Source organism: Oncorhynchus gorbuscha, linkage group LG07 (assembly GCF_021184085.1).
Source record: "Oncorhynchus gorbuscha isolate QuinsamMale2020 ecotype Even-year linkage group LG07, OgorEven_v1.0, whole genome shotgun sequence".
NCBI lineage: Eukaryota > Metazoa > Chordata > Actinopteri > Salmoniformes > Salmonidae > Oncorhynchus > Oncorhynchus gorbuscha.
The window spans coordinates 967,589-983,750 of record NC_060179.1 but is presented as its reverse complement, the minus strand read 5'-3'; the positions used below and the strand labels follow the sequence as shown (position 1 = coordinate 983,750).

The window sequence follows — 16,162 nt, the reverse complement described above, 5'->3', positions numbered from 1 at the left end:
CAGTAACATGTCTGACTGGGCTGTAGGTCTGTAACAGTAACATGTCTGACTGGGCTGTAGTAACATGTCTGTCTGTAACAGTAACATGTCTGACTGGGCTGTAGGTCTGTAACAGTAACATGTCTGACTGGGCTGTAGGTCTGTAACAGTAACATGTCTGACTGGGCTGTAGGTCTGTAACAGTAACATGTCTGACTGGGCTGTAGGTCTGTAACAGTAACATGTCTGACTGGGCTGTAGGTCTGTAACAGTAACATGTCTGACTGGGCTGTAGGTCTGTAACAGTAACATGTCTGACTGGGCTGTAGGTCTGTAACAGTAACATGTCTGACTGGGCTGTAGGTCTGTAACAGTAAACTGATGTCTGTAACAGTAACATGTCTGACTGGGCTGTAGGTCTGTAACAGTAACATGTCTGACTGGGTCTGTAACAGTAACATGTCTGACTGGGCTGTAGGTCTGTAACAGTAACATGTCTGACTGGGCTGTAGGTCTGTAACAGTAACAACAGTAACATGTCTGACTGGGCTGTGGTCTGTAACAGTAACATGTCTAGGTCTGTAACAGTAACATGTCTGACTGGGCTGTAGGTCTGTAACAGTAACATGTCTGACTGGGCTGTAGGTCTGTAACAGTAACATGTCTGACTGGGCTGTAGGTCTGTAACAGTAACATGTCTGACTGGGCTGTAGGTCTGTAACAGTAACATGTCTGACTGGGCTGGGTCTGTAACAGTAACATGTCTGACTGGGCTGTAGGTCTGTAACAGTAACATGTCTGACTGGGCTGTAGGTCTGTAACAGTAACATGTCTGACTGTAGGTCTGTAACAGTAACATGTCTGACTGGGCTGTAGGTCTGTAACAGTAACATGTCTGACTGGGTCTGTAGGTCTGTAACAGTAACATGTCTGACTGGGCTGTAGGTCTGTAACAGTAACATGTCTGACTGGGCTGTAGGTCTGTAACAGTAACATGTCTGACTGGGCTGTAGGTCTGTAACAGTAACATGTCTGACTGGGCTGTAGGTCTGTAACAGTAACATGTCTGACTGGGCTGTAGGTCTGTAACAGTAACATGTCTGACTGGGCTGTAGGTCTGTAACAGTAACATGTCTGACTGGGCTGTAGGTCTGTAACAGTAACATGTCTGACTGGGCTGTAGGTCTGTAACAGTAACATGTCTGACTGGGCTGTAGGTCTGTAACAGTAACATGTCTGACTGGGCTGTAGGTCTGTAACAGTAACATGTCTGACTGGGCTGTAGGTCTGTAACAGTAACATGTCTGACTGGGCTGTAGGTCTGTAACAGTAACATGTCTGACTGGGTCTGTAACAGTAACATGTCTGACTGGGCTGTAGGTCTGTAACAGTAACATGTCTGACTGGGTCTGTAACAGTAACAGTAACATGTCTGACTGGGCTGGGTCTGTAACAGTAACATGTCTGACTGGGCTGTAGGTCTGTAACAGTAACATGTCTGACTGGGCTGTAGTAACATGTCTGTAACAGTAACATGTCTGACTGGGTCTAGGTCTGTAACAGTAACATGTCTGACTGGGCTGTAGGTCTGTAACAGTAACATGTCTGACTGGGCTGTAGGTCTGTAACAGTAACATGTCTGACTGGGCTGTAGGTCTGTAACAGTAACATGTCTGACTGGGCTGTAGGTCTGTAACAGTAACATGTCTGACTGGGCTGTAGGTCTGTAACAGTAACATGTCTGACTGGGCTGTAGGTCTGTAACAGTAACATGTCTGACTGGGCTGTAGGTCTGTAACAGTAACATGTCTGACTGGGCTGTAGGTCTGTAACAGTAACATGTCTGACTGGGCTGTAGGTCTGTAACAGTAACATGTCTGAGGTCTGTAACAGTAACATGTCTGACTGGGCTGTAGGTCTGTAACAGTAACATGTCTGACTGGGCTGTAGGTCTGTAACAGTAACATGTCTGACTGGGCTGTAGGTCTGTAACAGTAACATGTCTGACTGGGCTGTAGGTCTGTAACAGTAACATGTCTGACTGGGCTGGGTCTGTAACAGTAACATGTCTGACTGGGTCTGTAACAGTAACATGTCTGACTGGCTGTAGGTCTGTAACAGTAACATGTCTGACTGGGCTGTAGGTCTGTAACAGTAACATGTCTGACTGGGCTGTAGGTCTAACAGTAACATGTCTGACTGGGCTGTAGGTCTGTAACAGTAACATGTCTGACTGGGCTGTAGGTCTGTAACAGTAACATGTCTGACTGGGCTGTAGGTCTGTAACAGTAACATGTCTGACTGGGCTGTAGGTCTGTAACAGTAACATGTCTGACTGGGTCTGTAACAGTAACATGTCTGACTGGGCTGTAGGTCTGTAACAGTAACATGTCTGACTGGGCTGTAGGTCTGTAACAGTAACATGTCTGACTGGGCTGTAGGTCTGTAACAGTAACATGTCTGACTGGGCTGTAGTCTGTAACAGTCTGTAACAGTAACATGTCTGACTGGGCTGTAGGTCTGTAACAGTAACATGTCTGACTGGGCTGTAGGTCTGTAACAGTAACATGTCTGACTGGGCTGTAGGTCTGTAACAGTAACATGTCTGACTGGGCTGTAGGTCTGTAACAGTAACATGTCTGTCTGTAGGTCTGTAACAGTAACATGTCTGACTGGGCTGTAGGTCTGTAACAGTAACATGTCTGACTGGGCTGTAGGTCTGTAACAGTAACATGTCTGACTGGGCTGTAGGTCTGTAACAGTAACATGTCTGACTGGGCTGTAGGTCTGTAACAGTAACATGTCTGACTGGGCTGTAGGTCTGTAACAGTAACATGTCTGACTGGGCTGTAGGTCTGTAACAGTAACATGTCTGACTGGGTCTGGGTCTGTAACAGTAACATGTCTGACTGGGCTGTAGGTCTGTAACAGTAACATGTCTGACTGGGCTGTAGGTCTGTAACAGTAACATGTCTGACTGGGCTGTAGGTCTGTAACAGTAACATGTCTGACTGGGTCTGTAACAGTAACATGTCTGACTGGGCTGTCTAACAGTAACATGTCTGACTGGGCTGTAGGTCTGTAACAGTAACATGTCTGACTAGGTCTGTAACAGTAACATGTCTGACTGGGTCTGTAACAGTAACATGTCTGACTGGGCTGTGAGGTCTGTAACAGTAACATGTCTGACTGGGCTGTAGGTCTGTAACAGTAACATGTCTGACTGGGCTGTAGGTCTGTAACAGTAACATCTGACTGGGCTGGGTCTAACAGTAACATGTCTGACTGGGTCTGTAACAGTAACATGTCTGACTGGGCTGTAGGTCTGTAACAGTAACATGTCTGACTGGGCTGTAGGTCTGTAACAGTAACATGTCTGACTGGGCTGTAGGTCTGTAACAGTAACATGTCTGACTGGGCTGTAGGTCTGTAACAGTAACACATGTCTGAGGTCTGGGCTGTAGGTCTGTAACAGTAACATGTCTGACTGGGTCTGTAACAGTAACATGGTCTGTAACAGTAACATGTCTGACTGGGTCTGTAACAGTAACATGTCTGACTGTAGGTCTGTAACAGTAACATGTCTGACTGGGCTGTAGGTCTGTAACAGTAACATGTCTGACTGTCTGTAACAGTAACATGTCTGACTGGGCTGTAGGTCTGTAACAGTAACATGTCTGACTGGGCTGTAGGTCTGTAACAGTAACATGTCTGACTGGGTCTGTAACAGTAACATGTCTGTCTGTAACAGTAACATGTCTGACTGGGTCTGTAACAGTAACATGTCTGACTGGGCTGTCTGTAACAGTAACATGTCTGACTGGGCTGGGTCTGTAACAGTAACATGACTCTGACTGTAACATGCTGACTGGGCTGTAGGTCTGTAACAGTAACATGTCTGACTGGGCTGTAGGTCTGTAACAGTAACATGTCTGACTGGGCTGTAGGTCTGTAACAGTAACATGTCTGACTGGGCATGTCTGAGGTCTGTAACAGTAACATGTCTGACTGGGCTGTAGGTCTGTAACAGTAACATGTCTGACTGGGCTGTGGTCTGTAACAGTAACATGTCTGACTGGGCTGTAGGTCTGTAACAGTAACATGTCTGACTGTAACAGTCTGTAGGTCTGTAACAGTAACATGTCTGACTGGGCTGTAGGTCTGTAACAGTAACATGTCTGACTGGGCTGTAGGTCTGTAACAGTAAACATGTAACATGTCTGACTGACTGGGCTGTAACAGTAACATGTCTGTAACAGTAACATGTCTGACTGGGCTGTAGGTCTGTAACAGTAACATGTCTGACTGGGCTGTAGGTCTGTAACAGTAACAACATGTAACATCTGACTGGGCTGTAGGTCTGTAACAGTAACATGTCTGACTGGGCTGTAGGTCTGTAACAGTAACATGTCTGACTGGGCTGTAGGTCTGTAACAGTAACATGTCTGACTGGGCTGTAGGTCTGTAACAGTAACATGTCTGACTGGGCTGTAGGTCTGTAACAGTAACATGTCTGACTGGGCTGGGTCTGTAACAGTAACATGTCTGACTGGGCTGTAGGTCTGTAACAGTAACATGTGTCTGACTGGGCTGTAGGTCTGTAACAGTAACATGTCTGACTGGGCTGTAGGTCTGTAACAGTAACATGTCTGACTGGGCTGTAGGTCTGTAACAGTAACATGTCTGACTGGTCTGTAACAGTAACATGTCTGACTGGGCTGTAGGTCTGTAACAGTAACATGTCTGACTGGGCTGGGTCTGTAACAGTAACATGTCTGACTGGGCTGTAGGTCTGTAACAGTAACATGTCTGACTGGGCTGTAGGTCTGTAACAGTAACATGTCTGACTGGGCTGTAGGTCTGTAACAGTAACATGTCTGACTGGGCTGTAGGTCTGTAACAGTAACATGTCTGACTGGGCTGTAGGTCTGTAACAGTAACATGTCTGGGCTAGGTCTGTAACAGTAACATGTCTGACTGGGCTGTAGGTCTGTAACAGTAACATGTCTGACTGGGCTGTAGGTCTGTAACAGTAACATGTCTGACTGGGATGTAGGTCTGTAACAGTAACATGTCTGACTGGGCTGTAGGTCTGTAACAGTAACATGTCTGACTGGGCTGTAGGTCTGTAACAGTAACATGTCTGACTGGGCTGTAGGTCTGTAACAGTAACATGTCTGACTGGGCTGTAGGTCTGTAACAGTAACATGTCTGACTGGTAACAGTAACATGTCTGACTGGGCTGTAGTTCTGTAACAGTAACATGTCTGACTGGGTAGGTCTGTAACAGTAACATGTCTGACTGGGCTGTAGGTCTGTAACAGTAACATGTCTGACTGGGCTGTAGGTCTGTAACAGTAACATGTCTGACTGGGCTGTAGGTCTGTAACAGTAACATGTCTGACTGGGCTGTAGGTCTGTAACAGTAACATGTCTGACTGGGCTGTAGGTCTGTAACAGTAACATGTCTGACTCGGTCTGTAACAGTAACATGTCTGACTGGGATGTAGGTCTGTAACAGTAACATGTCTGACTGGGCTGTAGGTCTGTAACAGTAACATGTCTGACTGGGCTGTAGGTCTGTAACAGTAACATGTCTGACTGGGCTGTAGGTCTGTAACAGTAACATGTCTGACTGGGCTGTAGATCTGTAACAGTAACATGTCTGACTGGGCTGTAGGTCTGTAACAGTAACATGTCAGACTGTGGTCTTACAGTCTCCTGGTGTAGGTCTGTAACCTAACTGTAACCTGTGGTCTCTGTCTCCTGTAACAGTAACATGTCTGACTGGTGTAGTCTGGTCTGTCTCCTACTGTAACCTGGTGTATGTCTGGTCTCTCTGTCTCCTGTAGTTGGTCTGTCCTAACATGCCTGGTGTATGTCTGGTCTCTGTCTCCTGTAGTTGGTCTGTCCTGTCTCCTGTAGTTGGTCTACTGTAACCTGGTGTATGTCTGGTCTCTCTGTCTCCTGTAGTTGGTCTGTCCTACTGTAACCTGGTGTATGTCTGGTCTCTCTGTCTCATGTAGTTGGTCTGTCCTACTGTAACCTGGTGTATGTCTGGTCTCTCTGTCTCATGTAGTTGGTCTGTCCTACTGTAACCTGGTGTATGTCTGGTCTCTCTGTCTCATGTAGTTGGTCTGTCCTACTGTAACCTGGTGTATGTCTGGTCTCTCTGTCTCCTGTAGTTGGTCTGTCCTACTGTAACCTGGTGTATGTCTGGTCTCTCTGTCTCATGTAGTTGGTCTGTCCTACTGTAACCTGGTGTATGTCTGGTCTCTCTGTCTCCTGTAGTTGGTCTGTCCTACTGTAACCTGGTGTATGTCTGGTCTCTCTGTCTCCTGTAGTTGGTCTGTCCTACTGTAACCTGGTGTATGTCTGGTCTCTCTGTCTCCTGTAGTTGGTCTGTCCTACTGTAACCTGGTGTATGTCTGGTCTCTCTGTCTCTGGTGTATGTCTGGTCTGTTGGTCTGTCCTACTGTAACCTGGTGTATGTCTGGTCTCTCTGTCTCCTGGTGTAGTTGGTCTGTCCTAGTTGGTCTGTAACCTGGTGTATGTCTGGTCTCTCTGTCTCATGTAGTTGGTCTGTCCTACTGTAACCTGGTGTATGTCTGGTCTCTCTGTCTCATGTAGTTGGTCTGTCCTACTGTAACCTGGTGTATGTCTGGTCTCTCTGTCTCATGTAGTTGGTCTGTCCTACTGTAACCTGGTGTATGTCTGGTCTCTCTGTCTCATGTAGTTGGTCTGTCCTACTGTAACCTGGTGTATGTCTGGTCTCTCTGTCTCCTGTAGTTGGTCTGTCCTACTGTAACCTGGTGTATGACTGGTCTCTCTGTCTCCTGTAGTTGGTCTGTCCTACTGTAACCTGGTGTATGTCTGGTCTCTCTGTCTCATGTAGTTGGTCTGTCCTACTGTAACCTGGTGTATGTCTGGTCTCTCTGTCTCCTGTAGTTGGTCTGTCCTACTGTAACCTGGTGTATGTCTGGTCTCTCTGTCTCCTGTAGTTGGTCTGTCCTACTGTAACCTGGTGTATGTCTGGTCTCTCTGTCTCCTGTAGTTGGTCTGTCCTACTGTAACCTGGTGTATGTCTGGTCTCTCTGTCTCCTGTAGTTGGTCTGTCCTACTGTAACCTGGTGTATGACTGGTCTCTCTGTCTCCTGTAGTTGGTCTGTCCTACTGTAACCTGGTGTATGTCTGGTCTCTCTGTCTCCTGTAGTTGGTCTGCCTACAGTAACCTGGTGTATGTCTGGTCTCTCTGTCTCCTGTAGTTGGTCTGTCCTACTGTAACCTGGTGTATGTCTGGTCTCTCTGTCTCCTGTAGTTGGTCTGTCCTACAGTAACCTGGTGTATGTCTGGTCTCTCTGTCTCCTGTAGTTGGTCTGTCCTACTGTAACCTGGTGTATGACTGGTCTCTCTGTCTCCTGTAGTTGGTCTGTCCTACTGTAACCTGGTGTATGTCTGGTCTCTCTGTCTCCTGTAGTTGGTCTGTCCTACTGTAACCTGGTGTATGTCTGGTCTCTCTGTCTCATGTAGTTGGTCTGTCCTACTGTAACCTGGTGTATGACTGGGTCTCTGGCAGCGGTGATGTTGGTCTGTCAACACTGTGTCTAGACTGGATCATCTGGACCCTCCTCAACCTCCAAAATGTCTCACAATGTATGTCTGGTCTCTCTTCTCCTGAGACGTCTGTCAACAGACCTATCACACCTTCTCCCTTCTCCACATCTTTCTGTTTTCAACCAAATCATTTGTTATTTCTCTCCCTCATAGACACTTTGACAGAGGAATAAATGACTGGCTGTGCAAGTAAGTCACCGGCAGTTACATCATTCATAGCAAACCTGGTGTATCTCAGAGCTGTGTCTGTCTGTCTCAGAGTATGTCTGTCTGTGTACCAGGTATATGTCTGTCTCTGTCTCCAGGTATGTGTCTGTCTGTGTATCCAGGTGTATGTCTGTCTCTGTCTCCAGGTATGTGTCTGTCTGTGTAACCAGGTATGTGGTCTGTGTCTCCTGTAGTTGGTCTGTCTGTGTCTGTGTCTCCAGGTATGTGTCTGGTCTGTGTCTCCAGGTATGTGTCTGTCTGTCCAGGTATGTGTCTGTACCTGTGTCTGTCTGTCTCTCAGGTATGTAGTCTGTCTGTGTCTCCAGGTATGTGTCTGTCTGTGTCTCCAGGTATGTGTCTGTCTGTGTAACCAGGTATGTGTCTGTCTGGTCTCTGTGTCTCCAGGTATGTGTCTGTCTGTGTCTCCAGGTATGTGTCTGTCTGTGTCTCCAGGTATGTGTCTGTCTGTCTCCTGTGACTGTCTGTGTCTCCAGGTATGTGTCTGATTACCTGTGTGTCTCCAGGTCTCTGTCTCCAGGTTGGTCTGTCTGTGTAACCAGGTATGTGACTGTCTGTGTCTCCAGGTATGTGTCTGTCCTATGTGTCTGTGTCTCCAGGTATGTGTATAATTACCTGGTCTGTGTCTCCAGGTATGTGTCTGTCTGTGTCTCCAGGTATGTGACTGGTCTGTGTCTCCAGGTATGTTGGTCTGTCCTACAGGTACCTGTGTCTGTCTCTGTCTCCAGGTTGTGTCTGTCTGTGTCTCCAGGTATGTGACTGGTCTCTCAGGTATGTCTCTGTGTCCAGGTTGTCTGTCTGTGTCTGTATGTGTCTGTCTGTGTCCAGGTGTATGTCTGTGTCTCCTGTCTATGTGTTGATTGTCCTGTGTAACCTGGTGTGTCTCCAGGTATGTGTCTGATTACCTGTGTCTGTGTCTCCAGGTATGGTATATTACCTGTGTCTGTGTCTCCAGGTATGTGTCTGTATGTGTCTGTGTCTCCAGGTATGTGTCTGTGTCTCCAGGTACTGTGTCTGTGTCTCCTGTCTCATGGTTATGTGTCTGTCTGTGTCTCCAGGTATGTGTCTGTCTCTGTGTCTGTGTCTCCAGGTATGTGTCTGATTACCTGTGTCTGTGTCTGTATGTGTCTGTGTCTCCAGGTATGTGTCTGTGTCTCCAGGTATGTGTCTGTCTCCAGGTATGTGTCTGTGTCTCCAGGTATGTGTCTGTACCTGTCTGTGTCTCAGGTATGTGTCTGTGTCTCCAGGTATGTGTCTGTGTCTCCAGGTATGTGTCTAATTACCTGTGTCTGTGTCCAGGTATGTCTGATTACCTGACTGTCTGTGTCTCCATGTGTCTGTGTCTGTGTCTCCAGGTATCTGTCTGTGTCTGTATGTCTGTCTCAGGTATGTGTCTGTGTCTCCAGGTATGTGTCTGATTACCTGTGTCTGTGTCTCCAGGTATGTGTCTGATATGTGTCACCTGTGTCTGTGTCTCCAGGTCTGTCTGTGTCTCCAGGTATGTGTCTGATTCTGTCTGTGTCTCCTGTGTCTCCAGGTATGTGTATGATTACCTGTGTCTGTGTCTCCAGGTATGTTCTGTGTCTGTGTCTCCAGGTATGTGTCTGTGTCTCTGTCTGTGTCTCCAGGTATGTGTCTGTCTGTGTCTCCAGGTATGTGTCTGATTACCTGTGTCTGTGTCTCCAGGTATGTGTCTGTCTGTGTCTCCAGGTATGTGTGTCTGTGTCTCCAGGTATGTGTGTCTGTCTGTGTCTCCAGGTATGTGTCTGATTACCTGTGTCTGTGTCTCCAGGTATGTGTATAATTACCTGTGTCTGTGTCTCCAGGTATGTGTCTGATTACCTGTGTCTGTGTCTCCAGGTATGTGTCTGTGTATCCAGGTATGTGTCTGTGTCTCCAGGTATGTGTCTGTGTCTCCAGGTATGTGTATGATTACCTGTGTCTGTGTCTCCAGGTATGTGTCTGTGTCTCCAGGTATGTGTCTGATTACCTGTGTCTGTGTCTCCAGGTATGTGTATGATTACCTGTGTCTGTGTCTCCAGGTATGTGTATGATTACCTGTGTCTGTGTCTCCAGGTATGTGTATCATTACCTGTGTCTGTGTCTCCAGGTATGTGTCTGTGTCTGTACCTGTGTCTGTGTCTCCAGGTATGTGTATAATTACCTGTGTCTGTGTCTCCAGGTATGTGTATGATTACCTGTGTCTGTGTCTCCAGGTATGTGTATCATTACCTGTGTCTGTGTCTCCAGGTATGTGTCTGTGTCTCCAGGTATGTGTCTGTGTCTCCAGGTATGTGTCTGTGTCTCCAGGTATGTGTATGATTACCTGTGTCTGTGTCTCCAGGTATGTGTATGATTACCTGTGTCTGTGTCTCCAGGTATGTGTATGATTACCTGTGTCTGTGTCTCCAGGTATGTGTCTGTGTCTCCAGGTATGTGTCTGTGTCTCCAGGTATGTGTATAATTACCTGTGTCTGTGTCTCCAGGTATGTGTATGATTACCTGTGTCTGTGTCTCCAGGTATGTGTATGATTACCTGTGTCTGTGTCTCCAGGTATGTGTATCATTACCTGTGTCTGTGTCTCCAGGTATGTGTCTGTGTCTCCAGGTATGTGTCTGTGTCTCCAGGTATGTGTATAATTACCTGTGTCTGTGTCTCCAGGTATGTGTATGATTACCTGTGTCTGTGTCTCCAGGTATGTGTATGATTACCTGTGTCTGTGTCTCCAGGTATGTGTATGATTACCTGTGTCTGTGTCTCCAGGTATGTGTATGATTACCTGTGTCTGTGTCTCCAGGTATGTGTATGATTACCTGTGTCTGTGTCTCCAGGTATGTATGATTCTGTCTGTGTCTCCAGGTATGTGTATGATTACCTGTGTCTGTGTCTCCAGGTATGTGTATGATTACCCTGTGTCTCCAGGTATGTGTCTGTGTCTCCAGGTATGTGTCTGTGTCTCCAGGGTATAATTACCTGTGTCTGTGTCTCCAGGTATGTGTATGATTACCTGTGTCTGTGTCTCCAGGTATGTGTATAATTACCTGTGTCTGTGTCTCCAGGTATGTGTATGATTACCTGTGTCTGTGTCTCCAGGTATGTGTATAATTACCTGTGTCTGTGTCTCCAGGTATGTGTATGATTACCTGTGTCTGTGTCTCCAGGTATGTGTATGATTACCTGTGTCTGTGTCTCCAGGTGTGATTCTGTGTCTGTGTCTGTGTATGATTACCTGTGTCTGTGTCTCCAGGTATGTGTATGATTACTGTGTCTGTGTCTGTGTCTGTGTCTCCAGGTATGTGTCTGTGTCTCCAGGTATGTAATTACCTGTGTCTGTGTCTCCAGGTATGTGTATGATTACCTGTGTCTGTGTCTCCAGGTATGTGTATGATTACCTGTGTCTGTGTCTCCAGGTATGTGTATGATTACCTGTGTCTGTGTCTCCAGGTATGTGTATGATTACCTGTGTCTGTGTCTCCAGGTATGTGTATAACTACCAGGTATGTGTGTCTGTGTCTCCAGGTATGTGTCTGATTCTCCTGTGTCTGTGTGTCTCCAGGTATGTGTATGATTACCAGGTATGTGTCTGTGTCTCCAGGTATGTGTCTGATTACCTGTGTCTGTGTCTCCAGGTATGTGTATGATTACCTGTGTCTGTGTCTCCAGGTAGTCTGTGTCTCCATGATTACCTGTGTCTGTGTCTCCAGGTATGTGTACCTGTGTCTGTGTACCTGTGTCTGTGTCTCCAGGTATGTGTATGATTACCTGTGTCTGTGTCTCCAGGTATGTGTATAATGTACCTGTGTCTGTGTCTCCAGGTATGTGTATGATTACCTGTGTCTGTGTCTCCAGGTATGTGTATGATTACCTGTGTCTGTGTCTCCAGGTATGTGTATGATTACCTGTGTCTGTGTCTCCAGGTATGTGTATGATTACCTGTGTCTGTGTCTCCAGGTATGTGTCTGTGTCTCCTGTGTCTGTGTCTCCAGGTATGTGTATCCAGGTATGTGTCTGTGTCTCCAGGTACCTGTGTCTGTGTCTCCAGGTATGTGTATGATTACCTGTGTCTGTGTCTCCAGGTATGTGTCTGTGTCTGTATGTGATTACCTGTGTCTGTGTCTCCAGGTATGTGTCTCTCCAGGTATGTGTATGATTACCTGTGTCTGTGTCTCCAGGTATGTGTATGATTACCTGTGATTACCTGTGTCTGTGTCTCCAGGTATGTGTATGATTACCTGTGTCTGTGTCTCCAGGTATGTGTATGTCTCCAGGTATTACCTGTGTCTGTGTCTCCAGGTATGTGATTACCTGTGTCTGTGTCTCCAGGTATGTGTATGTGTCTGTGTACCTGTGTCTGTGTCTCCAGGTATGTGTATGATTACCTGTGTCTGTGTCTCCAGGTATGTGTATGATTACCTGTGTCTGTGTCTCCAGGTAGGTACCTGTGTCTGTGTCTCCAGGTATGTGTATGATTACCTGTGTCTGTGTCTCCAGGTATGTGTATGATTACCTGTGTCTGTGTCTCCAGGTATGTGTATGATTACCTGTGTCTGTGTCTCCAGGTATGTGTCTGTGTCTCCAGGTATGTGTATGATTACCTGTGTCTGTGTCTCCAGGTATGTGTATGATTACCTGTGTCTGTGTCTCCAGGTATGTGTATGATTACCTGTGTCTGTGTCTCCAGGTATGTGTCTGTGTCTGTGTTCCTGTGTCTGTGTCTCTGTATGATTACCTGTGTCTGTGTCTCCAGGTATGTGTATGATTACTGTGTCTGTGTCTGTATGTGTCTGTGTCTCCAGGTATGTGTATGATTACCTGTGTCTGTGTCTCCAGGTATGTGTATGATTACCCTGTGTCTGTGTCTCCAGGTATGTGTATGATTACCTGTGTCTGTGTCTCCAGGTATGTGTATGATTACCTGTGTCTGTGTCTCCAGGTATGTGTATGATTACCTGTGTCTGTGTCTCCAGTATGTGTATGATTACCTGTGTCTGTGTCTCCAGGTGTATGATTACCTGTGTCTGTGTCTGTGTCTCCAGGTATGTGTATGATTACCTGTGTCTGTGTCTCCAGGTATGTGTATGATTACCTGTGTCTGTGTCTCCAGGTATGTGTATGATTACCTGTGTCTGTGTCTCCAGGTATGTGTGATTACCTGTGTCTGTGTCTCCAGGTATGTGTATGATTACCTGTGTCTGTGTCTCCAGGTATGTGTATGATTACCTGTGTCTGTGTCTCCAGGTATGTGTATGATTACCTGTCTGTGTCTCCAGGTATGTGTGTCTGTGTCTCCAGGTATGTGTATGATTACCTGTGTCTGTGTCTCCAGGTATGTGTATGATTACCTGTGTCTGTGTCTCCAGGTATGTGTATGATTACCTGTGTCTGTGTCTCCAGGTATGTGTATGATTACCTGTGTCTGTGTCTCCAGGTATGTTACCTGTGTCTGTGTCTCCAGGTATGTGTATGATTACCTGTGTCTGTGTCTCCAGGTATGTGTATGATTACCTGTGTCTGTGTCTCCAGGTATGTGTATGATTACCTGTGTCTGTGTCTCCAGGTATGTGTATAATTACCTGTGTCTGTGTCTCCAGGTATGTGTATGATTACCTGTGTCTGTGTCTCCAGGTATGTGTATGATTACCTGTGTCTGTGTCTCCAGGTATGTATGATTCTGTGTCTGTGTCTCCAGGTATGTGTATAATTACCTGTGTCTGTGTCTCCAGGTATGTGTATGATTACCTGTCTGTGTCTGTGTCCAGGTATGTGTATAATTCTGTGTCTCCAGGTATGTGTATGATTACCTGTGTCTGTGTCTCCAGGTATGTGTATGATTACCTGTGTCTGTGTCTCCAGGTATGTGTATGATTACCTGTGTCTGTGTCTCCAGGTATGTGTATGATTACCTGTGTCTGTGTCTCCAGGTATGTATGATTACCTGTGTCTGTGTATGTGTCTGTGTCTCCAGGTATGTGTATGATTACCTGTGTCTGTGTCTCCAGGTATGTGTATGATTACCTGTGTCTGTGTCTCCAGGTATGTGTATGATTACCTGTGTCTGTGTCTCCAGGTATGTGTATAATTACCTGTGTCTGTGTCTCCAGGTATGTGTCTGTGTCTCCAGGTGATTGTGTCTGTGTCTCCAGGTATGTGTATGATTACCTGTGTCTGTGTCTCCAGGTATGTGTCTGTGTCTCCAGGTATGTGTATAATTACCTGTCTGTGTCTCCAGGTCTCCAGGTATGTGTCTGTGTCTCCAGGTACCTGTGTCTGTGTCTCTCCAGGTATGTGTCTGTGTCTCCAGGTATGTGTCTGTGTCTCCAGGTATGTGTCTCCTGTGTCTGTGTCTCCAGGTATGTGTATGATTACCTGTGTCTGTGTCTCCAGGTATGTGTATGATTACCTGTGTCTGTGTCTCCAGGTATGTGTATGATTACCTGTGTCTGTGTCTCCAGGTATGTGTCTGTGTCTCCAGGTATGTGTATGATTACCTGTGTCTGTGTCTCCAGGTATGTGTCTGTGTCTCCAGGTATGTGTATGATTACCTGTGTCTGTGTCTCCAGGTATGTGTATGATTACCTGTGTCTGTGTCTCCAGGTATGTGTCTGTGTCTCCAGGTATGTGTATGATTACCTGTGTCTGTGTCTCCAGGTATGTATATGATTACCTGTGTCTGTGTCTCCAGGTATGTGTATGATTACCTGTGTCTGTGTCTCCAGGTATGTGTCTGTGTCTCCAGGTATGTGTATGATTACCTGTGTCTGTGTCTCCAGGTATGTGTATGATTACCTGTGTCTGTGTCTCCAGGTATGTGTATGATTACCTGTGTCTGTGTCTCCAGGTATGTGTATGATTACCTGTGTCTGTGTCTCCAGGTATGTGTATGATTACCTGTGTCTGTGTCTCCAGGTATGTGTATGATTACCTGTGTCTGTGTCTCCAGGTATGTGTATGATTACCTGTGTCTGTGTCTCCAGGTATGTGTATGATTACCTGTGTCTGTGTCTCCAGGTATGTGTATGATTACCTGTGTCTGTGTCTCCAGGTATGTGTCTGTGTCTCCAGGTATGTGTCTGTGTCTCCAGGTATGTGTATGATTACCTGTGTCTGTGTCTCCAGGTATGTGTATAATTACCTGTGTCTGTGTCTCCAGGTATGTGTATGATTACCTGTGTCTGTGTCTCCAGGTATGTGTATAATTACCTGTGTCTGTGTCTCCAGGTATGTGTATGATTACCTGTGTCTGTGTCTCCAGGTATGTGTCTGTGTCTCCAGGTATGTGTATGATTACCTGTGTCTGTGTCTCCAGGTATGTGTCTGTGTCTCCAGGTATGTGTATGATTACCTGTGTCTGTGTCTCCAGGTATGTGTATGATTACCTGTGTCTGTGTCTCCAGGTATGTGTATGATTACCTGTGTCTGTGTCTCCAGGTATGTGTCTGATTACCTGTGTCTGTGTCTCCAGGTATGTGTATGATTACCTGTGTCTGTGTCTCCAGGTATGTGTATGATTACCTGTGTCTGTGTCTCCAGGTATGTGTATAATTACCTGTGTCTGTGTCTCCAGGTATGTGTATGATTACCTGTGTCTGTGTCTCCAGGTATGTGTATGATTACCTGTGTCTGTGTCTCCAGGTATGTGTATGATTACCTGTGTCTGTGTCTCCAGGTATGTGTATGATTACCTGTGTCTGTGTCTCCAGGTATGTGTATAATTACCTGTGTCTGTGTCTCCAGGTATGTGTATAATTACCTGTGTCTGTGTCTCCAGGTATGTGTATGATTACCTGTGTCTGTGTCTCCAGGTATGTGTCTGTGTCTCCAGGTATGTGTATGATTACCTGTGTCTGTGTCTCCAGGTATGTGTCTGTGTCTCCAGGTATGTGTCTGTGTCTCCAGGTATGTGTATAATTACCTGTGTCTGTGTCTCCAGGTATGTGTATGATTACCTGTGTCTGTGTCTCCAGGTATGTGTATGATTACCTGTGTCTGTGTCTCCAGGTATGTGTATGATTACCTGTGTCTGTGTCTCCAGGTATGTGTCTGTGTCTCCAGGTATGTGTATGATTACCTGTGTCTGTGTCTCCAGGTATGTGTCTGATTACCTGTGTCTGTGTCTCCAGGTATGTGTCTGTGTCTCCAGGTATGTGTATGATTACCTGTGTCTGTGTCTCCAGGTATGTGTATGATTACCTGTGTCTGTGTCTCCAGGTATGTGTCTGTGTCTCCAGGTATGTGTCTGTGTCTCCAGGTATGTGTATGATTACCTGTGTCTGTGTCTCCAGGTATGTGTATGATTACCTGTGTCTGTGTCTCCAGGTATGTGTATGATTACCTGTGTCTGTG

General features: G+C 46.3%; 1 protein-coding gene across 1 annotated transcript in view; it reads left to right on the top strand.

Moving 5' to 3' along the window:
- hhatlb (hedgehog acyltransferase like, b) overlaps positions 1 to 16,162 on the top strand; it is a 73,871-nt gene that overhangs the window by 38,145 nt on the left and 19,564 nt on the right. The window contains 3 exon segments of the mRNA XM_046355392.1: positions 7,510 to 7,566; positions 7,569 to 7,640; positions 7,737 to 7,782. Coding sequence (XP_046211348.1) covers positions 7,510 to 7,566; positions 7,569 to 7,640; positions 7,737 to 7,782 — 175 coding nt within the window.